Raw genomic sequence first — 27,993 nt, forward strand, 5'->3', positions numbered from 1 at the left:
AGGAGTCACTACACCATATACTGGATTTTCGAATTTTCAGTAAAAATGTATAGCTTCCTACTGACAGCTCTCAGACATGGGTTCTGGAATGGATCAGTTCAATTGCACAGATTGTCAAGAGATTGTCTGTGATCACTCCAAATGAGATAAAGCAATACGCGATCAGCCTGTACACTTGTTATCTGCCACATCCTTATCTTGTCTCATTTTCTACAGAACCCACGTGCATTAAATTCTCAAGAAATTTAGCCAATGTAACTCGACAAAAGACTAATATTTTTCCTATTTCAGTTTTAGAATATCCATTTAGTTTATGAGTTGTTACTTTTCTGCAAGTATTGTTTTCTGCCTCATCTGTCGCATTGTTCTTGTGTCATCTGGTGCTCATTTTTCTAACCTTGGGTTTTAAGATTGGGCATTAATAAAATAGTTTATCTGCATGCAAGTTGTATCTTTAAAGATTTGTTTGCTATCGCATGGCTTGACCAGAATGACCTAGCCATGTAATCAATTTCCAAAGCTCAAAATAAAATGGCCTGGCCATGTATTTACATTGGATAGCTTGACCAGACTGAACTGGCCATATATTCCGATTCCTTAGCTTGACTAGAATGACCTGGCCATGTATTCAGAAATATTAACTTGTTTGTACAAACTCAAGCTGACTTTATGGTCTTAAACTAAGTAACAGAAAGAAGCAAAACAAGTCAAGTAAAATCAACAAATAATTTCGTTTTATAAATTACAAAGTGAAAATTTAAAAGGAACTTGAGTATTGTGAACTGAATCCCAAATGATCCTGAAAATTTTATCACAAGTCCAAATGTATCATGTTCCAAATGAATTCCAATACTGAATGTGTGTATGTAATAATATTCTTGAATAGGCTGATATACTAACAGTCTTGATGTTTCACAATGATATAATCCAGAATGTCTAGGAATGAATTCACAGTAATCCCCAAATAGTGTTTTATTCCAAACAGTCAAAGAGCACTTTGTACATTGAATTAATGATTTTAAACTCGATGATTCCTCTCCAATTAAAATAACACAACTAAAGGTGATCAGAGAGAACAATATTAAAATAGGAATGAAGACTTGGTGGACAAAAAACGTCTTTATATACAGACTGTCACTTGACCTATAACAACAAATATGGGTCATTTCTAATGGTAAAATTCACCATTTACTAAACAAGGCCAGGCCTTGAATGTAAATTTTAGTAAATATCTTGTTTGCCTCCTACAGTAATGACAAAACATGACAGTCTGGTATGTCAAAACTATGCCCTCAATCACAAAGTTCAAGCACACAATATAAATTAAATATACCTTTGTAAAAACTATCATAGTTATTCCTAAAGTAAACTTCATATTTAACAGTTGTGTATTTAAAACTTGTGTTATTTAAATCTCTTGTGTTTCATCAAGTTTATTTACGGCGAGCTATCAAACTTTCTAGTTTGAGTGTGCACTCAAGGTGTTTCCTGAACAAGTTACCGGTCCATTGCACTTCCCATGAGGATAGACATTTGGGCTAAGTCCACTGGAGAAATTGTTGTTGTTATAGGGTTTAACGCCATTTTTCAGCATGGCGGCCAGTATTAATGGTGGAGGAAGAACCCGGAAAGAACCACCGACCCACGAGAAGCTACCGGCAAGCTTTCTCACAAATCCACATTGGCCTAGCCCGAGACTCGAACCCACGCAGAAAGAGGTGAGATGGCAGTGATCCGTGACGGAGAGCGCTTTAGACCACTCGGGGCCCCACACTGGAGAAATAAAATACAGGGCAAACATGTGATTGCTGTAATTATGTATATCTTTTCTAGACCATGAAAAAATGACGTGCAGCTAGTACCTATCTCGTAAATATTACATTAAAACGTCAAACATTCATTTCTGTAAAACTCCATCAAGGCATACTGCTTATTGCAAAATAATTAAATTTGGTATGGACCATACCGTATTTTTTCCATACATGTGTTGGAATTGTAACCCAAAAGATGAAAGACTTATTGGAAGGGAAGTAATTATGGAAACCAGTGACGTCACGAAAAAGGCATTTTTTTTATTTACACACAAATGTTGTTCTAGGGTTTAACGCCATTTTTCAGTACAATATAGGCTATAAATGGCGGCCAGCATAACTGGTGGAGGAAGAACCCTGGAAAACCCATGGATGAACCACCGACCCACGAGAAGCTACTGACAGGCTTTCCCACCTACCCACGCTAGCCGATCCTTGGACTTGAACCCACGCAGACAGAGGTGAGATGACAGTGATCAGGAACGGTGAGCGCTTTAGACCACTCGGCTTCACACAAATAAGTAATTTTGTATGATTCCTCTCCCCTGAATTTACAGATGTGAAAGGTGAGTGCGTCCTTGTACAAATATGGACTTGGACAACTCGCTAATACTGCCTTCTCATTGGTCAACTAAAAAATTTTTTAAATAACTGCAGACGTCATTCTCTTTTAATCAATGAGAGGGCAGTATTCCATTCAGCGGGATTTCACTTGCATATTAAGCGGGCGCGATTATGGCCATGTCGAGCAGTAACGTGGAAAAATGATCTGGCATTCCTTAAAAGTATGATAGTAAGACAGATTTCGGAAACGCATAAAAAGTCGAATGCCTGAGCTAAACATGGGTACCAAATTTATTATGCTACTCGAAATGTAGATTGAACTATCAGCTTTTATTCTTAAATAGGTCGAGCGAGAAAGGAGAGACGTGTCCTCCCTAGTAGTTATTATATAGTATGACAGGTAAATTGTAAGCAACAATACGATCCCCTGTGTAGATCTGGTAGCATATGTGTGTGAAAGAGATAGGCAATCGTACCATTCAAAGACGTTCTTGATTCTATGTGTGATAGACTATCGTACCATTCAAAGACGTTCTTGATTTTATGTGATAGACTATCGTACCATTCAAAGACGTTCTTGATTCTATGTGTGATAGACTATCGTACCATTCAAAGACATTCTCAATTATATCATTGTAGACAATCGAGGAACGTAGAGCTAAAACGCTTTGCACATTGAGGGACACGGCGCAGAAGCCAACTAGTTGATCCGGTGGCGGAGTTCGAAGTCTTAAATGTATGGCCGCGAGTCAGATACTCAAACCGCTGAGATGAGCTTGTTGTGTGTTAGAGAGAGAGAGAGAGAATGCCATAAATTTCTTATGTTTCATCTAAGCCTCGCATGCTGACATTCAAGTTACAATGTCAAATATTTAAGAAAAAATTCATTTACGCCACTCCTGTTACACAAGGAAGATTTTGGCAAATACAAAGAATGCACACATTCTTAGCTGTATATACAAATACACACCAATGGATCCACCTAAATAACCCAGAATGCGAGGAATTGTATTTGAATGAAATATTAGTCGACTCGGTGACGGGTGACCTGCTTTAAATGTCGAACCCTCCCAAATTCTTGTTCCGACAGGACTTAAAATTATAAAGGATGTAATGTGTTTTGAGAGAGATCCTTATTGGTATATTAATGCATAATGCCAAAATATTGACAGTAATACTTGTCTACAACGACAGACAGAAGAACGAAAGGCTGATTGATCAATTGATTTTTGCTGCAAATAATGAAAGCAGTTACCTGAGTGTAATTAATATATGACTTAATAAATTTCAATATTCCCCACGCAGCGAGTCTTTCGAGTAACCATTTGTGAAAAAGGAGGGATAAATTAGAGCTACATTTTGTTAAAAAATAATGTATGTGTGCATGATTTAGATTTTTAACGTAGCTTTAAAAAGAAAATAATAATATTAATAAAATGAAGTAGCGGGGAGTTGAGATATGTTATAAAGAAAAAATATTTTAAAATTAAGGTCAATTACTATATTTATAAATTTAACCTGACTTATCTTCCTAAACTTTAACAAAAGTATGTTGTCTCTTTAATCCAGTCGTCCTTTATCTTGAACACTCATCTTTCCTTTTGACCCCCCCCCCCCAAAAAAAAGACGGCTAAATAAAAGAGAAGCACTGAAAGTACGGTTAGCAAAATGCATTTTTAATCTTCAGTCGAAATTGGAAAACGAGTAGGGTAAGGGGGGAGGCAAAAATTAGGGAAAACGGCGTCTGACAAAGGATAAAGTTGAAATAAATGTATGGGCTGATATAAAAGTCTGGAGTTAGAGCTAATTACACTTTCGTCTTCTTTGGGTCAAAACGTTGCTATGAATTTTAGCAAATTTTAATCTGGACAAGACAAGACTTTAGCGGCACAGAAATTGAAATTTCTCGGTAAGAAAGCAACCAAATTTTTAAATTTTAGTATTTGAAACCAGGCCTCTCTAAAGGAATAAAATTGAGTGCTATAATTTACATCCTGCCATAAAATTGTTTTAACAATTTCAGTAAAAGCTACATTTTAAGATGTGGCAAAAACATCTTCATTTAAACTCATTTTCGTCCATTAGAACTCGGTGTGAAGAATGGAATTAATCTGGATTTGTCTTTGAAAAAAATAAAATTAAAAAAAAACAACGAACCTCAAAAAACTCGACAAGGATACTGACCTCTCTCATTTAAAAACAGTGAGGGGTCAACATCAATAGTTTAGCTGCGTACATAGAATTTGATGGAGATAAGTGCAGAAATATCCAGCTACATACAGCTTACATTGTACTTCGTTTCTTTGCCCGATATGCCATCAGATACAACGACGGGCAGCATAACAATAAAAGAACGGAAGATCTGAGACTTACTACACTAGCCTTTTGTCATTTGAAAATTTGTCCGCTCTTCTCCATGATAACAATGGCTATAAGTATATTAAATAAGCCAATTACAACCGCTATTCCATGAACTGCGCACACGTGACATTCAGAACTTCGACAATTCCAAACAAAATGACGAACACTAAAATACCATCGCATTCAGGTATATCACTGACGTTCAGTGGTACTGAAAGAGCGAGATGTAACAAAATTCTTCCATAATATGACAAATGCTACATTTAGAGAGATGCCCAGTAAGCAGACGACATAGGCAGTTGACAGCCAGTTACGACCATAATAATAAGAAATGTCGTGGTGACGTTATCGGGGAAAGATTTATGGATGTGACCAGTGTCCATCAGGAAATTTGCCTTTTGGAAGGAGACAACTAAAACATTTTCACTTTCATTACTTTGTGCTTTTCTCTGCAAACAAAATAATTTATATGTAGAACATGACAACGGTACAAGCTGTAATTTATTTCATCAATGGCTGTGCATCTATGTATGAATGAAAGCTGGTAAGCATGTATTTTTTATGTACAGTAAAGTTTATATACAGTAAGACAGATGCTTTAAAGTGTAAACGTATCGGTGAAGTAATTTACAGGACCAAAAAAATCGCCCATTTTATTCGCCGTAAATTTCCTTTCAAGCAAAAAAAAACAAAAAAACAATCGGAGCATCTCGTCTATTTCTGCGATCGTAATGACTAGTATTGACAACAACGTTGCAAATGAAATAAAAAAAATTTTCGATAATTGGTAACTTCTCTGTCAATTCTTGCTCGATCCCGAGTGAACTACGTCGCTCTCTTCTACAGATCACTCACGCATCTCACCTCTGTCTGCGTGAGTTAGAGTCTCGACATAACTAACGTGGGTATGCCAGTTTCTGTTAGTCGGTGGTTCTTCTTCACGGGTTCTTCCACCACCAAAATATATTAGCCACCATGTATAGCCCATCATGTGCAGAAAATGGGCATTAAACCCCACAAAACCAAACCGAACAATCCTTGCTTTCTAACTAGCCGAAGCGATCCGATTGGCAGTTATCAAAACATTTGAGGTACGGGATTGGCAGCTATTGACACATATCTTTTTTAGTACGATCCGTAGGATTTTATCATTTAAACTAGGTTAATTGCCCGTCATAAGAAGTAACAAAAAAAAAAAACAAGTAAAGAATAAAAATTGGCAATGGGCGAGCTTAAAAGAAAGTTTTTAATCTAATAATATACAATAGTTTTTAAATAGTTGGCATGCCACCGCGGGTTTCGAACTCGCGACCTCTTGTTGGGCAAGCGGGACACACAGAAAGACAGAAAGGAAAGACAAGTGTGGATATTTATCTATAAGATTATGCAGGGTGTCGAACCAGGATTTTTATTTTTTTACCTCAAGAAATTTCTTTTCGACAAATATAAAGAATATAATTAGTTATTTTTATATTATATTATATTATGTTATATTATATTAAATTACATTATATTATAGTATATTATATCACATAGTAGGTATAGTTTTCCTATAGTATGTGCAGTTTCATATTTTTGATATTACCACATGTTAACAAATCACATTATGTGATTCTGATTGGTCCAGATAACGTCATGAAATTATTGTGCAGTATTGTGCAATTTACTGATTGGCTGGGATCCTTGGAAAACGTTTTTAACCCCGCCTTCTTGAATGTTTGGTATTGAATGAACATTTTTGGCGGCTATTTTTGAACTCGACTCGCGAAAGGAAATTGAGGAAAAATTACCTCCACTGTCTGATAATGGATATGTTATCCCCAATAGGGGATTGTTATGTCATGAATAACAATATCATAATTAGAAACATGCGTAAAACTACAAGACAAGAACAACAATAAGAAGTAAAACTAAGGGTATTGCTTATTTGATGGCGGGGTGGGGAGAGAGAGCGGTATATCTGTAACATATATATATATATATATATATAGAATACACCGTAAATACAAGCGTGCTTTAAATGTTAACTTACAGAAGTAAATAAACTCACCTCTGTTCACAGAAGAATTTGGACATATATGTGTCTTTTAACTGACAGAACTTTATCCAAACACAGCATCTTTACGCAGTATATATGGGATGCAAATCCGACTCAAAAAGAAATTTGTTTACCTATTCCGTACAGTCTATTGTTCCAGTCAAATACTGTAAATATCCGGTCACATGCATTGCAGTAAATGTGGGAATTTCTGCACCCAGTAATCCTATTTCACATACAAATCGCAACAATTAACTTTAAGTGACATTTTAGGGCAAAACTGTACTCTAGGCCTACTGTTTACCGTATCAATGTGGCATCACATAGCATTAATATAATTCAAATGGAAGCTTTTTCTTTGATTTATAGTTTGTAAAAATGTACAATCTACTTTTACTAGTTCAGCTATGTTTGGAACTATATTTTATGCACAACAAACCAAAGGTGCACCATCTGTCGGAATAAAGTTATTCACAATTAGATTATCTTTTTTTCTTGATGTGCCTAATGTCAATATTGCATCACAACAACATCAAACTCGACCTTAATTATTTCTAATTTTTGTTTTTCATCTTGCCGATCACTTAATAGAATAATCGGACAAATGAACATTTCTCGATTGTGGAATAATTTCCCTGGTGCGTATTAATTTTTTTTGTATATAAATATAGCACTGGATGAGCTATACCATGATTTTTGTCTTCTTGAATCAATACTCTACCAACATCAATATCACTTGCATCAACAAACATTTTAAACAAATGATTGAAGTTAAAGATGAACTCTTAAGAATGGCTTCTAACTTATCAAAAGGCGCCTGACCTTTTTCAGAACTATGAAACTTGGTTTTCTTACTTAACAAATTTGTCAGGGGTTCAGCAATTATGGAAAAATTGGAGCAAAATTTCCAATAATATCCGGCCATACCCATAAATTGCATCAGCTGCTTTTTACTGATCGGTACAAGGAATTCAAAGATATCATTGACCTCAACTGTTATAGGTTTAACTTGTCCGTGTCCCACAATGTCATAGAAATTTAACACAAGCACGACAAAACTCGTTTTTTTTAAATATTAATGGTCAAATTTGCATCACAATCAGAATTTCCAAATGGTTTGCGAGTGTTCGTCATCGATGTGAGCGTCACAATTATCTAAACCAGATCTAATCATTTTTTCTATTAAACGTTGAAAAGTACAAACCTTTCATCCCAAACCGCATTGATTTATGTTGATGAAGTCCATCTGGAGTTACGAATGCCGAAATTTCCTTCGCCCATTCCGTCAGTGGAACTTGACATAATCATTTCAGAAGGTAAAATTTGGTGACATACTTTGCATTTCCAATTTTATCAATGCAGTCATCGATTCTTGGTGATGGAAATTAATCTGTTTTGGTCACACTGTTCACCTTTCTATTGTCGGTGCACATTTGGAAAGTATTATCTGGTTTCGGCACAAGAATACACGGTGAACTCTGTTTACTTTTACTTGGATCTATGAAATCATTCTCCAGCAAATACTGAAGTTCTTATTTTTCAGAAATTCCCGTTTGATAGGATTAATCCTGTACGGATGCTGTTTCCCAGGATGGAATGTGTAATTTCAGTATCATGTTAGATTTTATATTTTCGTGCTGGAATATCTGGAAACAAGTGCTTATATTTAAATAATAGCTGTTTTAGTTCGCTCTTTTCTTCTGGCTGTAGATACGAACGTTTCTGGTCCATATTATTCAATATTTCTGAATTCCGAAGATTAGTTACACCAAGATCACTACAGCCCGATCGCATTCCACCGCTTAAATCGTCATAGTGTGGGACAGGTACAACGAGATTGACTGCATGATTAACATGACCATCTCATTCAACATATTCCTTTAGCGTATGCATTTGGCAAAGTTGTTTTTGGCTTCGTGTTCCAGGCGTGTTAATGATAAAATTTAAGTCACTTACTTCCTTTTTAACTGTATACGGACCATGTTATTTAGCCTGAAGAGGATTTAGAGGTACATGCGAGAGAGCCAAAACTCAATCGCTAGGCTAAAACTCCTTTCCTTTGTGGGATTTTTGTTCTTCATATTTTTCATTTTTGAATGAGTAGAGTGTAACGATCAGTTTTTTCAACTGCACGCGCCTTTGACAACTCATATTTGAAATTACGAATGTAGTCAAAAAGATTAATGTCAGAATCTACAGTTGAAAGAATTTTCTCTGTTAATAATTTCAATAGTTCATGGACAGTATGTCTAAAAACTAGTTCAAAGGTACTAAATCCTAAGGATTCTTGAACCGATTCCCTGACAGGAAATAACAATAAATAAACACCTTCGTCACAATCTTTTTCCGTATCAGAAGAATATGACCGAATCATATTTTTCAAAGTTTGATGAAATCTGTCTAAAGCCTCTAGGCATTCTGGGTAATAGGTACATGTCTTACATTTGCTGGATGCCTTATTGATACATAATTTGCTGGAAAATTCCAGGCATAAAATTTGATCCAAGATCACATTGGTCAGATTTGGGCAGGTCAAATGGTGTTTAAAAAAAACACTGTATCAAGGCTTTTTTTATATATATGGATTTAGTTTTAATATTCCCCCAAAAGAACTGCCTTTGGGAATCTTGTGGACACAAACATTATGGTCAATAAGTATTGGTTGCCTGACTTGGTCTTAGGTAAGGGACTGATCGTCTACCATTATTAAACTAAATTGTCTGCCAAATGCAGGAATAGATTGCAGATAAGCCTTAGGTATCTTTTGATTTGGGTTTCCTACCTTTCGACAAGTGTGACACGATCTACAGTATTTGCAAACTGCTAGGTCATTGCCTAGTAATAAATGAATTTCCTGGATGAGTAAAGACGTCACAACTCCGACTGTAACTTGTTCTGATACTAAGTCTGATAACAAAATTACACAATGGAGGGGAACATTAACCAAGCTACACTCTGCTCCCTGATTAAGAACGCTTTCATTAAAAGAAGACTTTTCATAACAAGGCAAAGTACCTGATAATAAAAGGTTATGAGTAGCTTCAGTGTCCCTTAAAAAATGTTAATAGGGACAGGAATGGCAGGATCGCTAACAAGTGATATAAAACCTTTTGACATGAATGTTCATACATCTCCATAACAAAGTCAGACTGGGGTTTGTTTGACCAACAAATGCATTGCTTTCCAATACATGATAGTGATCTTTACATCTTTAAACGAGGAGCATTTGGAATAGCTCTGTCTTGATTCTGTTGTTTATTTTTCAATCTGTACCTATCCGAAAAAAACGCCCTTTCTTCTTGCAATAGGTGCACGTAGGAAGAGATAAGGATTTGTGATCAGTCTTATCAGAAATATGATTCCTAAAAGTTGTGCCAGCTAGATATTTGGAAGCGCTTGTATGGTGCTGAAATGGCTTTTTACCAATACACTGCTGAGTTAAAGACTTTCTGACAAAATCAATTTTAGCAGCATTTTCTTAAGTTTCCTTAAGATAGGTCTTATGTGACCGTGGACGCAATTCTTGAACTCTTCCACTAATGTGAATTGTCTGGCGTTATCGTAGTATTGACAACCCTTCTTAGCTGAGCACCACCTATCAAATATATGCTATTTTTCTCTTGCAAACTCAACACGTGTCTGTCCAGTTCCTAAACCTTTATAGAAAAGCTTCAGGTATCAAGTCATAACCCTTCAAGATAGATTCCTTAACCATATCTAAACCAACACTTTGTTGTACTAACAGTGAAGTATTGACTTCACAATCTTTGCCAATAAGTACTATTTGTAATAAAAGAGTCCAATGCTCTCTTGGCCATTTCAAATTTTCAGCCATTTTTTTTCCTTCAAAATAACAAAACTATTTTCTTCTCTCTCTCTCTCTCTCTCTCTCTCTCTCTCTCTCTCTCTCTCTCTCTCTCTCTCTCTGCAATTACAATTGTCTCTTTCTCTCTTGTTTCTGCAACTGCAATTCTCTTTCTTATTTTAATGCTGAAACTTTCTTAACTCTATTTCCGTTCTGTGTTTTAATCACCATTCCAATACTTTTTGATGTTAGTGCCTCATGCAGATTTACTCATCAAACAAAGCACTTTTGTCCAAAACATTCTTTTCTGCAAAGTACTGGACCAATTTTGTTTAATTTCTTGCTTCGTTAATGAAGCCGTCGCCTCATAAAGAATATATGGTCAGGCAAGGTGGAGCAATTCATACTTTTTAAAGGACTCCAACTTTTCTTGGGTGGGATATAATATAAAGTTCTCCACTTTAGATCAAATGTGAAAATTTGTTGGTTTCAATTTTGATTTCTATGATATTAGAAATAATACCTGGGACTTAAAAATTCCAAAATAAGGTGAATTTTAATTTCAAAAACAAAGTTTTCTGAAATATTTTCAAGAAATTCGTATCTTAGGATAAGCCCCCGATTTCCTGTTATGACTAGGGTTTTAAACCAAGCAACAGAAAAGAGTGAAAAACAATAAGTTTTATAAAATTCAACAAATAATTTGTTTCCCTAGAATACAAGTGAAAATTTCAAAAGAAGTTACAGTATTGCGAATTAAATCCCAAATTGTCCTAAAAGTTCCATCACTTCTAATGAAAAAAGATCTAATTACATTCCAGTGGTTTTTCGATTAAGAATCAACGTCTGAAATGTGACGATGTTCCAAAGGTCTTAAAATTAATCACAGTAGTATAATCCAATATATCATTGTCTGAATTGACTATAATTCCAAGTCAGTGTTCCAGTTGAAGAAATATTTTGGATGAGCACTTTGAATTTCCAGAGAATATATTTTGAATAAATAATTCCACGATCAAATTCATTCCACTTCTTATGTTATGGTAAAAAGGAATAATTTTTCAAGTAGACACGATTATATTTTTAAAAAAACTAAGAAAAAAATTAGAGCCAGGTTGTAGGTCCAAAGTTCATTTCTAGAACATTCTAATTTGCCAACAAATAACATCTGTTACTAAAATTATTATAACGTACATGGGAAACGTTAGATACAACAGGTTCTTCATGGGAGAATTCCAATACCCTTAACTACGACCAATATGAACATGTTTACCTATATTGATAATGATCCTAGTATTTAATCCCAAAATGCTTGAGAAATATTACAAAAAAAAACAAAAACAAAAAAAACAACATCAGCGCCCCTAATCAGATGCAGAGAGAATTTGATTTTTACATGGTCAAGTCCAAAATACAAATATACATAAAGAATAATCATGGAGAAAAAAAACTAACAAATAAATATATATATATATATATATATATATATATATATATATATATATATATATATATATATATATATATATATATATATATATATATATATATATATAATTTTTGAATTTGTAGATGTTTAATCTTTCTTTTTCATGATGTGCTGTGTGTTGTGTAACATTGTTTCTAGTATCTGACATTCTCCAAAATCAATGTCAGCTTTGTGATCAACATTGTTTACCGTTTTTTATGGCTAGGATAAATGTTAGGATTATTATCTTACGCTGAGTCAAGGACATTTGAATTTTTTCTTCAAATAGCTAGATCTTGTGTACTTGATGTGCGTCACATACTTTATTGCAGCTGAGCTTGTACTTGTTGAACCTTTAACCTTCATCCGGGTTTTCATTTTATATCATAGTCTTTTTTTAAATAAATCTTTTTTAAGCGAAAATTAGTCATTTGTGCGATAACATCCGATCATAATCAAGTTGTATTATTGTTGTGCAGTATTTTGATTTGGGTGAAATTGTTCAATTCAAATTTGTTCTTCTCTGGAAATACAAAGTAGTCAAAAAACAGTATTTTTGGACATAGCAGCTTGGGTTTAAAGTGAAGTTCAAATTAGGATATATTTGTGGGCTGTATTATTATTATAAGGATATTATACTGGAATGTATTATTATCCAAAAAAGGACTGTTGGCGCATCGCCACAACACAAACCATAAAAGGCACATCAACACTTCTAGCATTGGATTTATTTTGGAATACCACTAAAGTTTATTTAGAACTTGAAATATTATGGCCTGTTAAGAGATTCTAAGATCATTTGGAATTTAATTTGCAATATCTTAAGTTCTTTTTACATAATTCAATTTGTATTCTAGGGAAAAAACATTTGTTAAATTTTACAAAACTTGTTGGTCTTTTCTGTTTCTTTAAGACCATATAATCTATATAGATAGGTAGGTAGGTAGGTAGGTAGGTAGATAGATAGATAGATAGATAGATAGATAGATAGATAGATAGATAGATAAATAGATAGATAAATAGATAATCCCCTGGCTGCTTTGATGCGTAAACTCCCAGTTCTCTCGAGAACGCAGTTTAGACTGATCAACAGTGAAACATAGAGACAGATTTTTTAAATAAAAATTCTTATATTTATTAGTTGTGCATTGAAACAAAGATACATACAAAGAAAATAAATCTCCATTTTATTAAATCTATTTTGTCCAGTTAGGAAGTTTTCAAAACATCTTTGCTAACTATTATGACAAGTCAAATCAATGTGAAATGTGATAGCACGGTGGATAATTCATCAGTACAGAGTCTGACGGGACAAATAAAAGTTAAATATGATAGATAATTGCGTCAGTACAGAGTCGGGCGGGGCAAATAAAAGTGAAATGATAGTTGCATCAGTACAGAGTTATAAAGTTTCGTGTAGCACTTTCGTTGGTGATTTTATGGTTGGGTTCTTTCTTTTTATAATTTGTGTATATTTGCAAGAAACACGTACGTTCACGACTATATTTCATAAGTAAATCAGCATCCCAACATTTTCTCTTAGTTGTATTAAACTATTCTGATTTTCTATCTGATGACAAAAAAGCAAGTTACTCAATCTCTAAGCATCCTATGAGAGAATCTCGATATTTAACTTAGCGTGATCTTAATTTGTAGATATTGGTAGGACTGATAATAAATTTAAAGTGTGTGTGTGTGTGTGTGTGTGTGTGTGTGTGTGTGTGTGTGTTGGATTTTTAAGGTGGATTTAACAATTGTTCAGCCATATCGCTACCATGTCTGCAGTGTGACAGTTTAAATCAGGGGTGACATCCGGCCCGCGAACGTATTCTGTCAGGTCCTTAGGGCAAATTAAAACAACACAGAAATCTGGCCCGTGAATATTAATTATTTTAAAGAAATTAGTGCTGCGACCCTCGAGTGGTCTTACAAAATGAAACCTGGTCCTTGGCCGAACAAGGTTGTGCACCCCTGGTTTATAGTGATGGCCCACATCATGCCGCAGACATGTCCCACCCAGTCGCATTATCCTGACACCGGGCCGACCAGTCCTATCGCTAACCTCTTAATGCTGAGCGCCAAGCGAGGCAGCTGCAAGCACCATTTTTATAAGTCTTTTGTATGACTCGGCCGGGGTTCGAACCCGCGACTTCCCGCATCCGAGACGGACGCTCTAACCCCTAGGCCAACGGAGCGGTCTAAATTTAATTTCATTAAAACCTTCTCCTGCAATTTTATACCTTTTTCCTGACTATTTTCAATTTAAGAGAAACTAATTATGAAGGATACAAGACAGTTTTGATTTACCGACACAGTACATTCCACGGTCGATATTCTACATATCTACGTTGCCTGTTGTTTGAGAATTCTTTAATTAAATATAAACAGGTTATACGTTATATCTAATATTTTTTTATCACGATCAAACAATTTTATTATAATACCATCCTCATCTTTCCCAATTGATTCTTTTAGATTTTGAGATAAAATCTCTCCCAGAAGTAAAAATATGATAAATATAAGAAAAACTTCAGAATTTTAAATTAAGTTTCTTTATTTCATTTTATTTAAAAACTTGCGCTTTCTGTGTGCTACTGGCGTTATTCTGCGCTGTATAAATGGGTTGTTTCTTTAAAAGCATGCCAAGGAGAGTATTAGAGAATCTTTGTTATTTGACATGCATGAGTTGCTAAAATAACTACTGCTTCAAAAGAATGTGAGGTATACCTACGAAAACATCGTATTTCTGAAAAGGTGAAAGTAAGTGCCCAAGTACGTCAGAACCGAGGACTTCAGGATATATCCCAAAATGATATCTCTATTAAAATGATGAGACTACAACTAAGGACTCCATGGTAAATCACACGTGATATTTCCATTAAGATGACAATAATACAAAACTGACGACTCCAGGAATATATTCCACGTGATATTTATATTTAAGATGATCAAAATTAAACGTGGATGTATTCATTTTTATGATCGTGAAAGAACTTGAAAAATTGTATTTTTTATAGCTTAACGGAGATTTTATTAAATGCTGTTTTAATAGAATAAGTATAACAAACTCGTTCAGATCTCAGCAAATGCAACTTCAAAACAATATAAAGTTTTAATAATTTCAGAATCGGATAAAATCAACCATATTTAGGACAATATAGTATGCACTGAAAAATATGACAAGTCAACAAATGGCCGTCTCGAATTAGGAGTTTCTTCTTCTCGTCTTTGTTTGCGCTTCTTTTTTCTTTTCTCTTTCTTTCCTTTCCTCTTACACATCTCTCCTTCCCTTGACATCGATACAAGTCTGTCAAGACCCACAGGGGCATCTGGGGTGACATCAGGGGATATCTGTTTTGGATCCCCTCGCTGACAATCCTCAAAATTTAAATGGATAGATAGTTCCTCTTCATCATCTGCTTCTGATGAGCACTCATTAACCTCAGATACCGTTACTCCTGGATGTAACCCATGATCCACTTCAAAACATAGATCTTGTTGTCTATTATTGTTTTCAAAATTACAAGTCTTAGATTCACCGTTGCACCTGTCATTCTCTTTTAATTGGCTCAATGCTTCATCGGAATAATTTAATGTTCGTAGCAAAGGTCGAATGCTTGCAGGTGTTGAGGCGGATCTTCCCTTCAAACGTTCATCTCTCGCACGTTTTGTTTTGCGAGATTTAGTTAGACTCGAGGAAGTAGTCAAGTTTGATTCAGTTGGAAAGTTAAAATAGTCCGAACTAAGCCCGGAATCTGAATCGTTCGATTCACAATTTGTGATCAATGTTTGCGCATTATTTTCACACAGATTTTTATTCTCAACCGGGCATTTTTCTACGTTATCAACGTCGCTAGAGCTGCACATGTTACTGATTCTATTTCGATACTTTATGTATATAACAAATAGTATAATTATTGTTAGGAGTAGTAATGCAGTCACCGAAATAGTAATTGAAAAACTAGTCAGAACGTGTTTTTCGACGTAAGTCATATTCTCTGATTGTGTCCTATCAGCAATAACGCTGTCCACAGTCTCTGGAAAAGATGAAAGGGAACCAGTTTAATGTCTTGTACTTTTTAAATCACGAAATCGGTTGGCTGCTATAGCCTTCCGGCAGTAAATAACCTTGATGAGAAAACGATAGTTATCTAATAGACAGCGTCTGCACATAATGTTTTGAAACTAGCATTCTAGAGTACATGTATATTGTTTTAAAACTATCATCAGGTCAGGCAAGCAATACTCTAGAGTGTTTTGAATCTAGTATCAGGCCCAATTTAAATTACTCTATAGTGTTTTGAAACTAGCATCGGGACCAGTTTAAAATACGCAAGAGTGTTTTGAAACTATGATCAGGTCAGGCTAACAATACTCCAGAGTGTTTTGAAATTAGCATCACGCATGAAAAACACTGTTCTAGAGTGTGTTGAAACTAGCATCATGACAGTTTAACAATACTCTTAAGTGCTTTGAAACTAGAATCAGGCAAGACAAACAACACTCTAGAGTGTTTTGAAATTATCGTCAGCCAAGTTTAAATTTACTCGAGTGTTTTGTAACTAGCAGCAAACCAGTTTAGCAATAATCTAGAGTGCTTTTGAACATGCGTCACGCCAGTTTAACAATACTTTTGAGTGCTTTGAAACTAGCATCGAGCAAAACTAACAACACTCTTTAGCGTTTTGAAACTAGCATCAGGCAATACTAAAAATGCTCTAGAGTGTTTTAAAACTAGCATCAGCCAAGTTTAAATTACTCGAGTGTTTTGAAACTAGCAGCAAACCAGTTTAACAATAGTGAAGAGAGTTTTGCAACTAGCATTAGGCTCGACAAACAATACCATAGAGTAGTTTGAAACTAGCACCAGGCCAGACTAACAATACCATAGAATGGTTTGAAACTAGCATCAGGTCAGTTTAACAATACTCCAGAGTAGTGATTCCCAACCCAAACCCTCCGGACGCGACCCAAATCAGGGTTACGACAAGGTTCTGGATGGTCGCGGAGCGTCGTGAGGAATTTTTTTAATGAGGGTGGTAAAACTTACCAAAATGGGGAAACTGGGTCCAAAGACTCAAAACAACATTTTTTAGGGTCGCGGCCAAAAAGAGGTTGGGAACCACTGATCTAGAGTTTTTTAAAATTTGCATCAGGCCAGTTTAACAATTCTCTAGGGTATTTTGAAACTAGCATTAGACAAGTCTACAAATCCTTCATTTATTTTCCAAACAAACCCCTTCAAGACTATAATCATATAGTTAGTACACGCAGCTTGTAAAAATATGTAACAATATCACTGAAAACCACCCCCACCCCACCCAAAATAAAACCCGTTAACTGACACTGACAAAGATCGATGAGAAACTTAGGTATAAGGAAAATATTTATATAAACCACTTTCCAGGGTTTATATTTGACATAGAACGATGAGTATTCAAAAACTGAAGGGAGTTATTTATAACCTGTTTGAAGATGTTTAACCACTTTTTGAAGTCCAGGTTGTGTTTCAAATTCCGTCAGACATTTAAGCGATATGCAGAACAAAAATCCCAAGATCTAATGGTTAGCATTACTTTATATAATGGTTAGCATTACTTCATATAATGGTTAGCATTACTTCATATAATGGTTAGCATTACTTTATATAATGGTTAGCATTACTTCATATAATGGTTAGCATTACTTTATATAATGGTTAGCATTTTTTCATATAATGGTTAGCATTACTTCATATATATGTCTTAGCTTTACTGATGCTTTAAACTTGAGCAGAATAATCAGCAATTCGTAAAAGAGTTGAAACCGAAATTAGGTATGTTTGTTTTGAATTCCAGCATGCTTTTTAACATACACAATTTATAGCTGTGTTAAAGGACATACAGAAAAAGACACATTTTCCTGTTTGTCCTGTACGACTATGACTAAATAAGGGCTAAATAAAATATCACCTTAGAAAGCATTTGTCTGTCACTAATGGATACCGGTAATTCTCGAACTCTGCCTTAGATCTGGCGCGTAATAAACAAAATTGGACTACGTCTAGGCATGTACAGCGCTTGTAACAAACGTCTTTTCAAGTTCTGATAACATAGACAACATGTCTTGTCAACCTTTGATAACATAGGCAACATGTCTTGTCAAGCTTTGATAACATAAGCAACAGGTCTTGTCAAGCTTTGATAACATAGGCAACATTCACCTTTTAATTTAATGATACTATTGGTATTCTCTATATAACTCGAGCAATGCAAACAAAATAGCGTACCATATATTTCATATTCACGTTAAATGGCAAATACGTCATATCTAATACTCACGCAAATCCGGCACAAAAGGCGGTGTGGCCGGCATGCAAGTCATGTTGGAATCGTTGACTTTTCTCTGACATTCAGACATGACATATGTCAACCCCGCATGTTCGGGGTAGCATGGAGAGCACTTCCAGCACTCGTCCATTGAGTGCATTCGGAAATAACCTGCCAGGAGAAGATGATGAGATGGTTTGACAACACTTAATGATTTTTAAAAATTGGGGTCATTTCATAATTTATTTTATATCTCTTTAAAAATAATTTTGACATATTGCCTTTCATGTTGTAGGATCATACTTTAACGTTTTTTTGCAACATTGTATCTTCCTAAAGTATTTCCAATGCTATTTTGCAACATTGTATCTTCCTAAAGTATTTCCAACGTTAAGCTTTACATTTCGGAGCTTTTTACCGGCACTATAGAGCCAGGATTGTGCTGACGTGCCGTTACAACCATTACAAACCTACATCAATAGTGGAGGCTAGATTGCGCAATAAAAGAAAGCTAGCTGCATCGCTGTAAGCTATGTGTGATAGTTGCCTATCCTGTATCCTGTAAGCTAGGTGTGATAGTTGCCTGTCCTGTATCCTGTAAGCTAGGCGTGATAGTTGCCTATCCTGTATCCTGTAAGTTATGTGTGATAGTTGCCTATCCTGTATCCTGTAAGCTAGGTGTGATAGTTGCCTATCCTGTATCAGTAGCAAAAGCTAGTTTAACGTTGATCTATCTCCATTCTTCTTATTACTGTATTTCAAATGAAACCATAGCAACATGGCAGTGCAAATAAGAATTGAAGCCATCAGACGATATAACGGCTCACACAAACGCTAGATGAATATTTTTAAAGGTACAAATAATTGATTCGATAGTGTATTTATCTCGCTCAGTACATGAAGGTAAATTGAACACCGCTGGCCTAAATTTTATTAAAAATATCAATATCACGTTCAGCATACATACTCGAGCTGAAGCATCAACTTCGTTCTAGACAGAAAATTACAAGTATTTCCAATCAATCCTACCTGGCCGTTATAAGTATTTCCAATCAATCCTACCTGACCGTTACAAGTATTTTCAATCAATCCTACCTGGCCGTTATAAGTATTTCCAATCAATCCTACCTGGCCGACATTCACCACATTCTGTATCACTGGATACAGTGCATCTTGTCAGTGTTGTTTCAAATGTCCTGCAAGTCCTGCACGGTCGGCAAGTGGCCGAGTTTTCTTTATCAGAAAAAGTCAATATGGGGCATCCCGTGCACATTCTATCACTGCTACTGCTGCATTCTTTCTGCACGAACTGACCAGGTGGACATGTTCTACAGGTAGTACACGCATCACCCTCTCTTCCTGAAACATATTAAGCCAACAAATTAGTCAATGCGGATATATCTTCTTTTGCTTTCCAAGAAATTCGTTATTTAATTTTCCCCTGCATTCCAGAAAATTAATAATAGAAATTGTTTCTTATTTTTTTAACCTTAGAAAGTAACACAAAATAAAGAAAATATTATAGCTTTTATCTGGCGTTAATCTTCTCGACTTTTACACCAGGATGTATGTAATCATACTAGTTTTGGAAAGCTCGTTGTCACGTAAACTTCCAGTAATTTGTAATGCAATTTTTAAAAAAATAATCCAAACAATCTGTACAGATTTATTTTATATACCGTGGTCCATATTGTTTGACAAGGTAAGAGGATTTTGATTTCAGAGAACATACACTAAACAACAACAAAAAAAAAATAATATAAAATTATCGCAAAACTGAGAAAATAAATATTCGCGTTTTAAAATAAAAATTCTATATTAAAACCTGAAAAGGATCCTGGCGGACATGGTTCGCACACTGTATTTTTGTATCTTGTGCACTGTTTTTTAATTGTGTGACCTATTGGACAGCCTGAGCACCAGTCACATCTTTTCGTTTCCATACTGTAGTACTCATTTGGACCACAACTGAACGCAGCCACTGTGGTAGGCTGCTGAAAAGAATCATAGGAGATGCAAGACTGTGCTTTTTGAAACTGCAACCTGTAAGATATATCCTTATAATAATAATAATATGTGTGTGTGTGTGTGTGTGTGTGTGTGTGTTTTTTTTTAACGTAGCTTTGACAAGTTGAGTCATATCTCTACGATGTCGCAGAGTGGCAGTGTAACGTGTCTCCTACGGTACTATTTCTAACACCAGAGAAGAGGTGGACAATTAAAATTTAAATAGCTCCGAGCCCCCAGTCAGCAATGGCGACGGTCTATGTGTATAAAAAAAACTCAAGGTGAAAGGTACAACAATTTAATAAAATACATCAAACTTATTCAACTATTTTATCGACAAGTTTCCCAATTTCTTTCGAACAAATACAAACAATGACCTATTCACAGTTACCAGTTATTATCTTATCATATGAATTTAAAGTTTTAAATGAGAGTGTTTCCCTTTAGTGTTGTCTCTGTTACTCATCTGTTTCCCTTTGCGTACTTCCGGTACCCTTGACTACGTGCTCTCCTGGCACTTCAGGATCCGTCCTTCAGACACTTCCGGTACTCTCTTCCACGTGTTCCTTCCGGCACTGTACATCCCCGCAAACTGATTACGTCATAACATATCTCCCGCGTGCTTTCCGCGTGTCTTCCCTCTCGCAGATCCTCAGTGTCGCCCCCCACACCCACACGGAAAGCTTCCCCAAGAAGCCTTCATTGGCAATCCAAACTTAGAATTTCACTAGAAGTCCTTCCCACCTATCAACGAGCGCACACCATCGGCACTCGGAGTACAGTCTAATGTCTCCCAGCATCTCTAAGATCCACCTCTAGCGACCGTCATACATGTACTAACGGAAAAATTGACTTAGTTTGAACAAATTGTTTATTGAGACTCCTCCCAAGGTTTGAATCTCTCGCTCTCGATAGGATACGATCTGGTCTCTTTGAAAACTGACCTGGGGTAATTTAGCACTTAACTGTTTCTATTGGATTTCCGGAACCAAAAAAGCCCGAACTGGCTCCAAATCGGTCGTGACATCACTGACAAAACAAACAATGGCGTCTCTACCTGTTCGTAGATTCCCTTTGAACGTACCCGCGAATGGGTCGTTGCGCAATGGTTAAACGATATACATGCAGTTTCTTTGTGTCCAGAATCGATCTAAAGTCGTAATCTTACGTAATACGAATTAACTATAAGAAAACATGTATATAACTGAAGCATGAAGCATCAGCACATTTTCCCCACAAAGTGACAGGCAGTTTATAATGATGTCTGTTAGCATCATGTCCCACCCAGTCAAAATATCCGGACACCAGGCCGACCAGTTCTAACACTAACCTATTAAATGCTGATCGCCAAGCGAGACAGCAGCTAATACTATTTTTATGCCTTTGGTATGACTCAACTGGGGTTCGAACCCGAGACCTCCCACGTCCGAGGCAGAGACTCCAACCACTTAAACCAACGGAGTACTGCTACTACTACTACTACTAATAATAATAATGATAATAATAATAATAATAATGGAAGATGCAACTCTTTCATATCAGATTTTCCAAAACACATTCTTGAAATCATAGTCACGAAGTAACAGCTTCATCCGTGAACTAGGGATATATATACGAGATTAATTAAATAAAACATGAATATAATTAGTTAATTTATCTATATTAGGTCGTTCTTTTAGTTTCAATTTTAATTATTTTTTGCAGCATGACTGATCTTTATATAGCTGAAAAATTGCAAAATCCTGCAAATGAATAGATTTAATTTCTGAAATAGGACATTTTCTGTTGAATTAATCTTTTATCGTTACTTTTAATTGCTTTCTTGGTAATGCTGTAAGTTTATCACTCTTTATGTAATTTAAAGTTTAGCATATTGTCATTTGTCTACCTCCTCATTTGGAAAAAAGCATATATGTAAATATTAAAACACAATCATGCCACTAAACTAGTAGACTGCTGGGTAGTACACACACACACACACACACACACAACACACACACACACACACACACAAACACACACACACACACACACACTTAAATAGCTGTGACGGGACGGATTGAATTTGCATGCAACACTGTTTGCATAAGCACCGCCTCCTCCGACTGGTAATTATTTACTGCTACCAAACATTAAAAATTAACTTTTCTCCGTATGTTAATTAAACTTTAACACGTGAAGATATCTATGGGTCACTGTTGGTAGACGGTATCTCAATTACGTAATTCAAATATACTTAAAGGTTGACGGACACTCAGATTTGATGTCACTCACCCAGCTGTCTTCCGCTGTTTATCATGTACAAATACAAACTGTGGCCATAACTTCAAAACATTTGTTGTTGTTGTTGTTTTGTTTAATAGAAGAACAACTGAACTGAATGTATTGTGCTATGGCCCTTGCGTAGGGAAAAGTGGAAACGTGGTCATTTCAATGTCCACATGATCCGTTTAATACCTTATGCTCGAACCGATAATTACAAAAAGTTAATTTTTCCCCGTTCGTGTTGTCTGGGTCATGCATTACTTTTGAGTTTTGTACACAAATATCTCACCCGTGTCTTCGTACATGAATACGATGAACTCGTACACGAATGGATGCGAAGGAAGTCTCATAAAGGTCTCTGAATGCTGTCATTTGGTTGAAAAGGCTGATTTTGTTGAATTAACTGCCAATGTATCGGTCTTTGCAAATTTGTAGGAAACTGGAGTGAATAGTGACTGGCCCGAGAAATCACAAGGACTGAGGGAATACAGAGATCGATGATGCAAAAGTAATGGACTGAAAGTTTTAGACCTTGTCCTCCATGTTTTGTGCGATTTCAGTTTGTTTAATATGATGTTTATTATAGACTTCGTAGTCGTCTCTATAATCCCCCTCCACTCATACTCCCCCTATTTAGTGATTGTAGTATTTTAGTAGTGATCAGTGTGACTATTGTTGCTGTTTCACATTCATTTTTGCCAAGAAATCAAACAAGTTGACTTGGTGTTTCACATTCAGTTTTGCCAAGAAATCAAACAAGTTAACACAGTGTTTCACATTCGTTTTCATACTGAAATCAAATAAGTTGACACAGAAACCGAGAGATAAAATACTGTGCAACCTTTCAGAACACCAAGATTCACTTTTACCGATAAATCAAACAGGTTGCCATAGTGTTTCATATTCAGTTTTACCGACAAACAGGTTGACAGTGTTTCACATTCAGTTTTACGGACACTCAAAAAGCAGGTTGACAGTGTTTCATATTCAGTTTTACCGAAAATCAAACAGGTTGACAGTGTTTCACATTCAGTTTTACCGACACTCAAACAGCAGGTTGACAGTGTTTCATATTCAGTTTTACCGACAAACAGGTTGACAGTGTTTCACATTTAGTTTTACCGACACTCAAACAGCAGGTTGACAGTGTTTCATATTCAGTTTTACCGACAAACAGGTTGACATTGTTTCACATTCAGTTTTACCGACACTCAAACAGCAGGTTGACAGTGTTTCATATTCATTTTTACCGAAAATCAAACAGGTTGACAGTGTTTCACATTCAGTTTTACCGACACTCAAAAAGCAGGTTGACAGTGTTTCATATTCAGTTTTACCGACAAACAGGTTGACAGTGTTTCACATTCAGTTTTACCGACAAACAGGTTGACAGTGTTTCATATTCAGTTTTACCGACAAACAGGTTGACAGTGTTTCACATTAACTTTTACCGACACTCAAACAGCAGGTTGACAGTGTTTCATATTCAGTTTACCGACAAACAGGTTGACAGTGTTTCACATTCAGTTTTACCGACACTCAAACAGGAGGTTGACAGTGTTTCATATTCAGTTTTACCGAAAATCAAACAGGTTGACATTGTGTTTCACATTCAGTTTTACCAATAAATCAAACCGGTTGACATAGTGTTTCACATTTAGTTTTACTAATACATCAAACAGTTTGACATAGTGTTTCATATTCAGTTTTACTGACAATCAAACAATTTATGAACAATCAGACAAATTGACAGTATTTCGCGTTCATTTTTGTAACCAAGAAATCAAACAAGTTCACACAGTGTTTCACCAAGAAATCAAACAAGCTGACATATTTTTTTGAAATCCAGTTTTACCGACAATCAAACAATTAATCAACAATTGAACAAGTTAACACCGTGTTTCACATTCATTGTTACTAAAAAAATAAGCTGACATTCAATTTTACCGACAAACAGGTTGACAAAGCGTTTCAGATACAGATTTAACGACAAAACAAACAGATTGACATGGCATTTCATATAGTTTTATGAAAAAATCAAACTGGTTGGCATAGTGTTTCACATAGTTTTACTGAAGGCACAGGTAGTGCTGGAAAGGAGGGGGGGGGGAGAGGGGCGGATCCAGCGCGTTGTCACTAAATGTGAGCGCGAAACAACTGGAACATTTCCAAGAGCTGGGATTGTTTGTGGATTCTTTTTTGGGGGGCCTTTTTTAATTTCTTTTTTCTTACAGTTGCATGATTAACCTTTATGATCCGCCCGTGACTGGTATATTACTTTTATAGGCCCCTAAAGGGGATATTATGTAAGTGACTCAGATGATCTCACATGGGGAGCGTAGTTCAAGATCAACTCGTGAACGGTGTCTGTGCAATTTAGTCACTCGCATCCGTATCCTATATATACATCATACGCAGGATGTATCCTACACGTACAAATGTCACCTAGGATGTAGGTTTCCTACGCTCATAGTGTCACAGTCAGTACAATACTGTCATCTTATACCCTAAACCCAAATTACACCCACTTCCTCACTAACAAATATTTATTTCATAATAGGCGTACTTGCTTAGAGTTTACACTTTTCTTTCGCTTCGTTGTGTTCCTTTCTTTCCTTTGAAGAATATGCCACAATGAATGAACCAGAAACTGAGAGACAAAAATATGAGCAATCTTTCAGAATAAGCTTTCATTAAGTAAGAAATTAGTTTCATATCAAGGACATTTAAGCACGGAATACACTATACGAATCCTGAGAGGCAACATCCTTAGTTTCGATATCTAAATTTAGAGACTACAACACGTTCTTCCGCAGTGTTCCATTTTTCAGGTAACATGCCCTTATCCGCCAGCGTAAGCAGCAGGGCGTGTAGAAGTAAGAAGTTGGACGACTTTTATTTCACTTACAACCCGAAAATGAAAGAAAAACTAACTAAGCACTGCACTTTCCCGAATTAATGGATGTCGTTTCTTTCTTTCTTTCTCGTACAGTCGGTCGTGTCAGCAGTTGTGTTACGTATTGCAGTTAAGAGTGATAGATGATATTGCAAATCTATTGATACTATATGTTAATCAATACTAATATATATGCATATTTAATAATTAAATGTTACATATGTAAGGAAATTCCACAATAATAATTTTGCAGAAAATACCAGTGCATATATTGTGATTTTCATAATTTCGGAACAAGATGGTTTCTTGTACAAAAATACATATTAATCCAATTTTAATCAGTTTTGTACACATTACAGATTAAATTATGTATCTTTCCATTCTTCATATTAACCCCATCTCTCTCTCTCTCTCTCTCTCTCTCTCTCTCTCTCATTACTTAATGATGTCTGATACAAGACAGACAATGAAAAATCCTCTTTGGAACATATTTTTGTACTGTTAAGCCGATTTACGATCATGTTTATATTTGTACAGCGACGATCCCAAATTTCTCCAAAATTATGCATTACTTTATATGTAAGAAAAACATTTAAGAAAAAGAAATACAAATATATATTGACACAAAAACATGACCAAAAGCCTAAAATCACATTTACTTTACAGAATTTAAGTTTAAAACTGTAATGCAATATCACTCAGATGTGGTTATAGCATTGATATTTATGAAGGATACAGAATCTAAACAACCCCCATGCATGAAATGCATTTACTTTTACATTCTATCCGTTTATTACAAACCGGAATATACCAGAGATTCCCATGACGGATACAACGTAAATTATGAGCATTTCGACCGATAAAGATTTGCACAATGTTGGCATGAGATTTAGGTAGTTCAATATGTTCAATCACTGCATTTCTATTACCATTATTAATGTATCAAATTTTGGTACATTCTATTTCCATGCACACATACATAATTTGCAAGTCAAAACTTCCAATTTACAGAATTTTTACGTTTATTTGTCCAATAGTATTTCTTAATATAGGCTGGCTTTACTACTGATAGATAATTTTTTGAGTTTTAACGACACTGAAAACACATTACTGGCTATATGATGCCAATACAATGGGAGCTAAGCGTCTTTCCCAAAGAGAAACAGGGGGAAGCAGAACTGGGCTGGCCTGAGCAGGTATCGAACCCTCGACCCTTGGATATATATATATATATATATATATATATATATATATATATATATATATATATATATATATATATATATATATATATATATATATATTTGAATATAAACAAAGATAATAATAGAGTCAACATCTCTAGGTTTTCATTTTACAAAAGACATTTTTCACAATTTATAATCAAAGTATGTATAACATTTCGTCGCTTTTTAAGTTATAGACAGTAAATTTAAACTGTAATCGAACGGTAGAAGCTTGAAAGAACAAAGGGTCTAAAGGGCATAAACGTGAAGTACTTTACGCTGAGGATCTTTTAAAGCTGCCACATCAGCAATTTGTTTAGACAGAGATACAGATAGATAGATAAACAGATAGATATATAGATAGATAGATAATCACTTTGGACGTAGGTCATTGATATCTACGCCTAATTTCTCTTAATGCAAGCATACTCTACCTGGAATGGTAGATGAAGTGGGCAAGTGAAAAGCGGTAAGCAGTGATCAACCCATTAAGCGACATCTGTGATGAATAGTGTGGTTGTTTGCACGTGATCTCACCGGGCTTTGCTTTAAAGTCAAATAATTTTCTGCATATATGAATGTATATTTTTATGGTTCAAAACTGAGTATAGCGATGGTCGCACCGGCCCTACCATGAGGTCAACAGTGCCATGGAAGATTTATGTTCACTCTATTCATTCGATTGTTTCTTAAATTCCAACAAAATGCTTAGCAAAGAACCGAGATTTTCACAAATGAGTAAGTCGCCTAAGTCGCACAAATAGAAAAACTGACACAGCATTCGATCGTTGTTGTATCGAGCTATAAATAGAAGTGAAATACAAAACGTATTGTCCAATCAATCAAACGTATTGTCATTGACCATGCTCTTTGTGTTGGACACATCGCCTGTATGAATCGATGAAAAATGTATTCAATGAAAATGTTACTTATTTATTACGGAATTAACATGTACATGTTTTTTCACATATATTCTATGCCTGAAATCAAACGTATTTCATAAATACACGCTGGTAAAGTCATCAACTCTTCTGACCGTATGAGATACTTACGTTGACACGAATATGAATTGAGCCCGTCGACGCAAGTCCTGTTAAAAACAATTTCACAATGAAATTAAAAGCTCTGAAGGAAATAAACTGGACTGAAATGCTGTATTCCCTGCGATTCCGAAACATCTTCAGTGTGATACGATTTACATAAAATGTTAACGATTGCAATCTTGTCCTGCTATGTAAGTTCTA

At 35.5% G+C, this 27,993-nt stretch overlaps 1 protein-coding gene and 1 long non-coding RNA gene across 4 annotated transcripts; both read right to left on the bottom strand.

Moving 5' to 3' along the window:
- Positions 1 to 717: 717 nt before the first annotated feature.
- On the bottom strand, positions 718 to 2,014 carry LOC149796737 (uncharacterized). Its single transcript, XR_016421454.1, has 2 exons — positions 1,967 to 2,014; positions 718 to 1,773 (listed from the first exon to the last, which is right to left on the bottom strand). It is a non-coding gene; the product is annotated as an uncharacterized LOC149796737 (long non-coding RNA).
- An 11,203-nt stretch (positions 2,015 to 13,217) lies between these two features.
- LOC149796738 (uncharacterized) lies at positions 13,218 to 27,980 on the bottom strand. Of its 3 annotated transcripts, none has more exons than XM_089961385.1 (5): positions 27,802 to 27,980; positions 20,181 to 20,346; positions 19,484 to 19,714; positions 18,368 to 18,526; positions 13,218 to 16,084 (listed from the first exon to the last, which is right to left on the bottom strand). In XM_089961385.1, exons 1-5 carry the CDS (start codon positions 27,925 to 27,927, stop codon positions 15,195 to 15,197), a joined length of 1,572 nt encoding a protein of 523 aa, XP_089817511.1. In that variant the 5' UTR covers positions 27,928 to 27,980; the 3' UTR covers positions 13,218 to 15,194. The 3 variants fall into 3 exon arrangements, with proteins under 3 accessions (XP_089817511.1, XP_089817510.1, XP_089817512.1); XM_089961384.1 differs by having other exon boundaries at positions 20,181 to 20,349; XM_089961386.1 differs by lacking the exon at positions 27,802 to 27,980 and adding an exon at positions 20,754 to 21,556 and having other exon boundaries at positions 20,181 to 20,349.
- Positions 27,981 to 27,993: the final 13 nt, after the last annotated feature.

This window comes from Sinohyriopsis cumingii, chromosome 6 (assembly GCF_028554795.1).
Source record: "Sinohyriopsis cumingii isolate HCF-2022 chromosome 6, ASM2855479v2, whole genome shotgun sequence".
NCBI lineage: Eukaryota > Metazoa > Mollusca > Bivalvia > Unionida > Unionidae > Sinohyriopsis > Sinohyriopsis cumingii.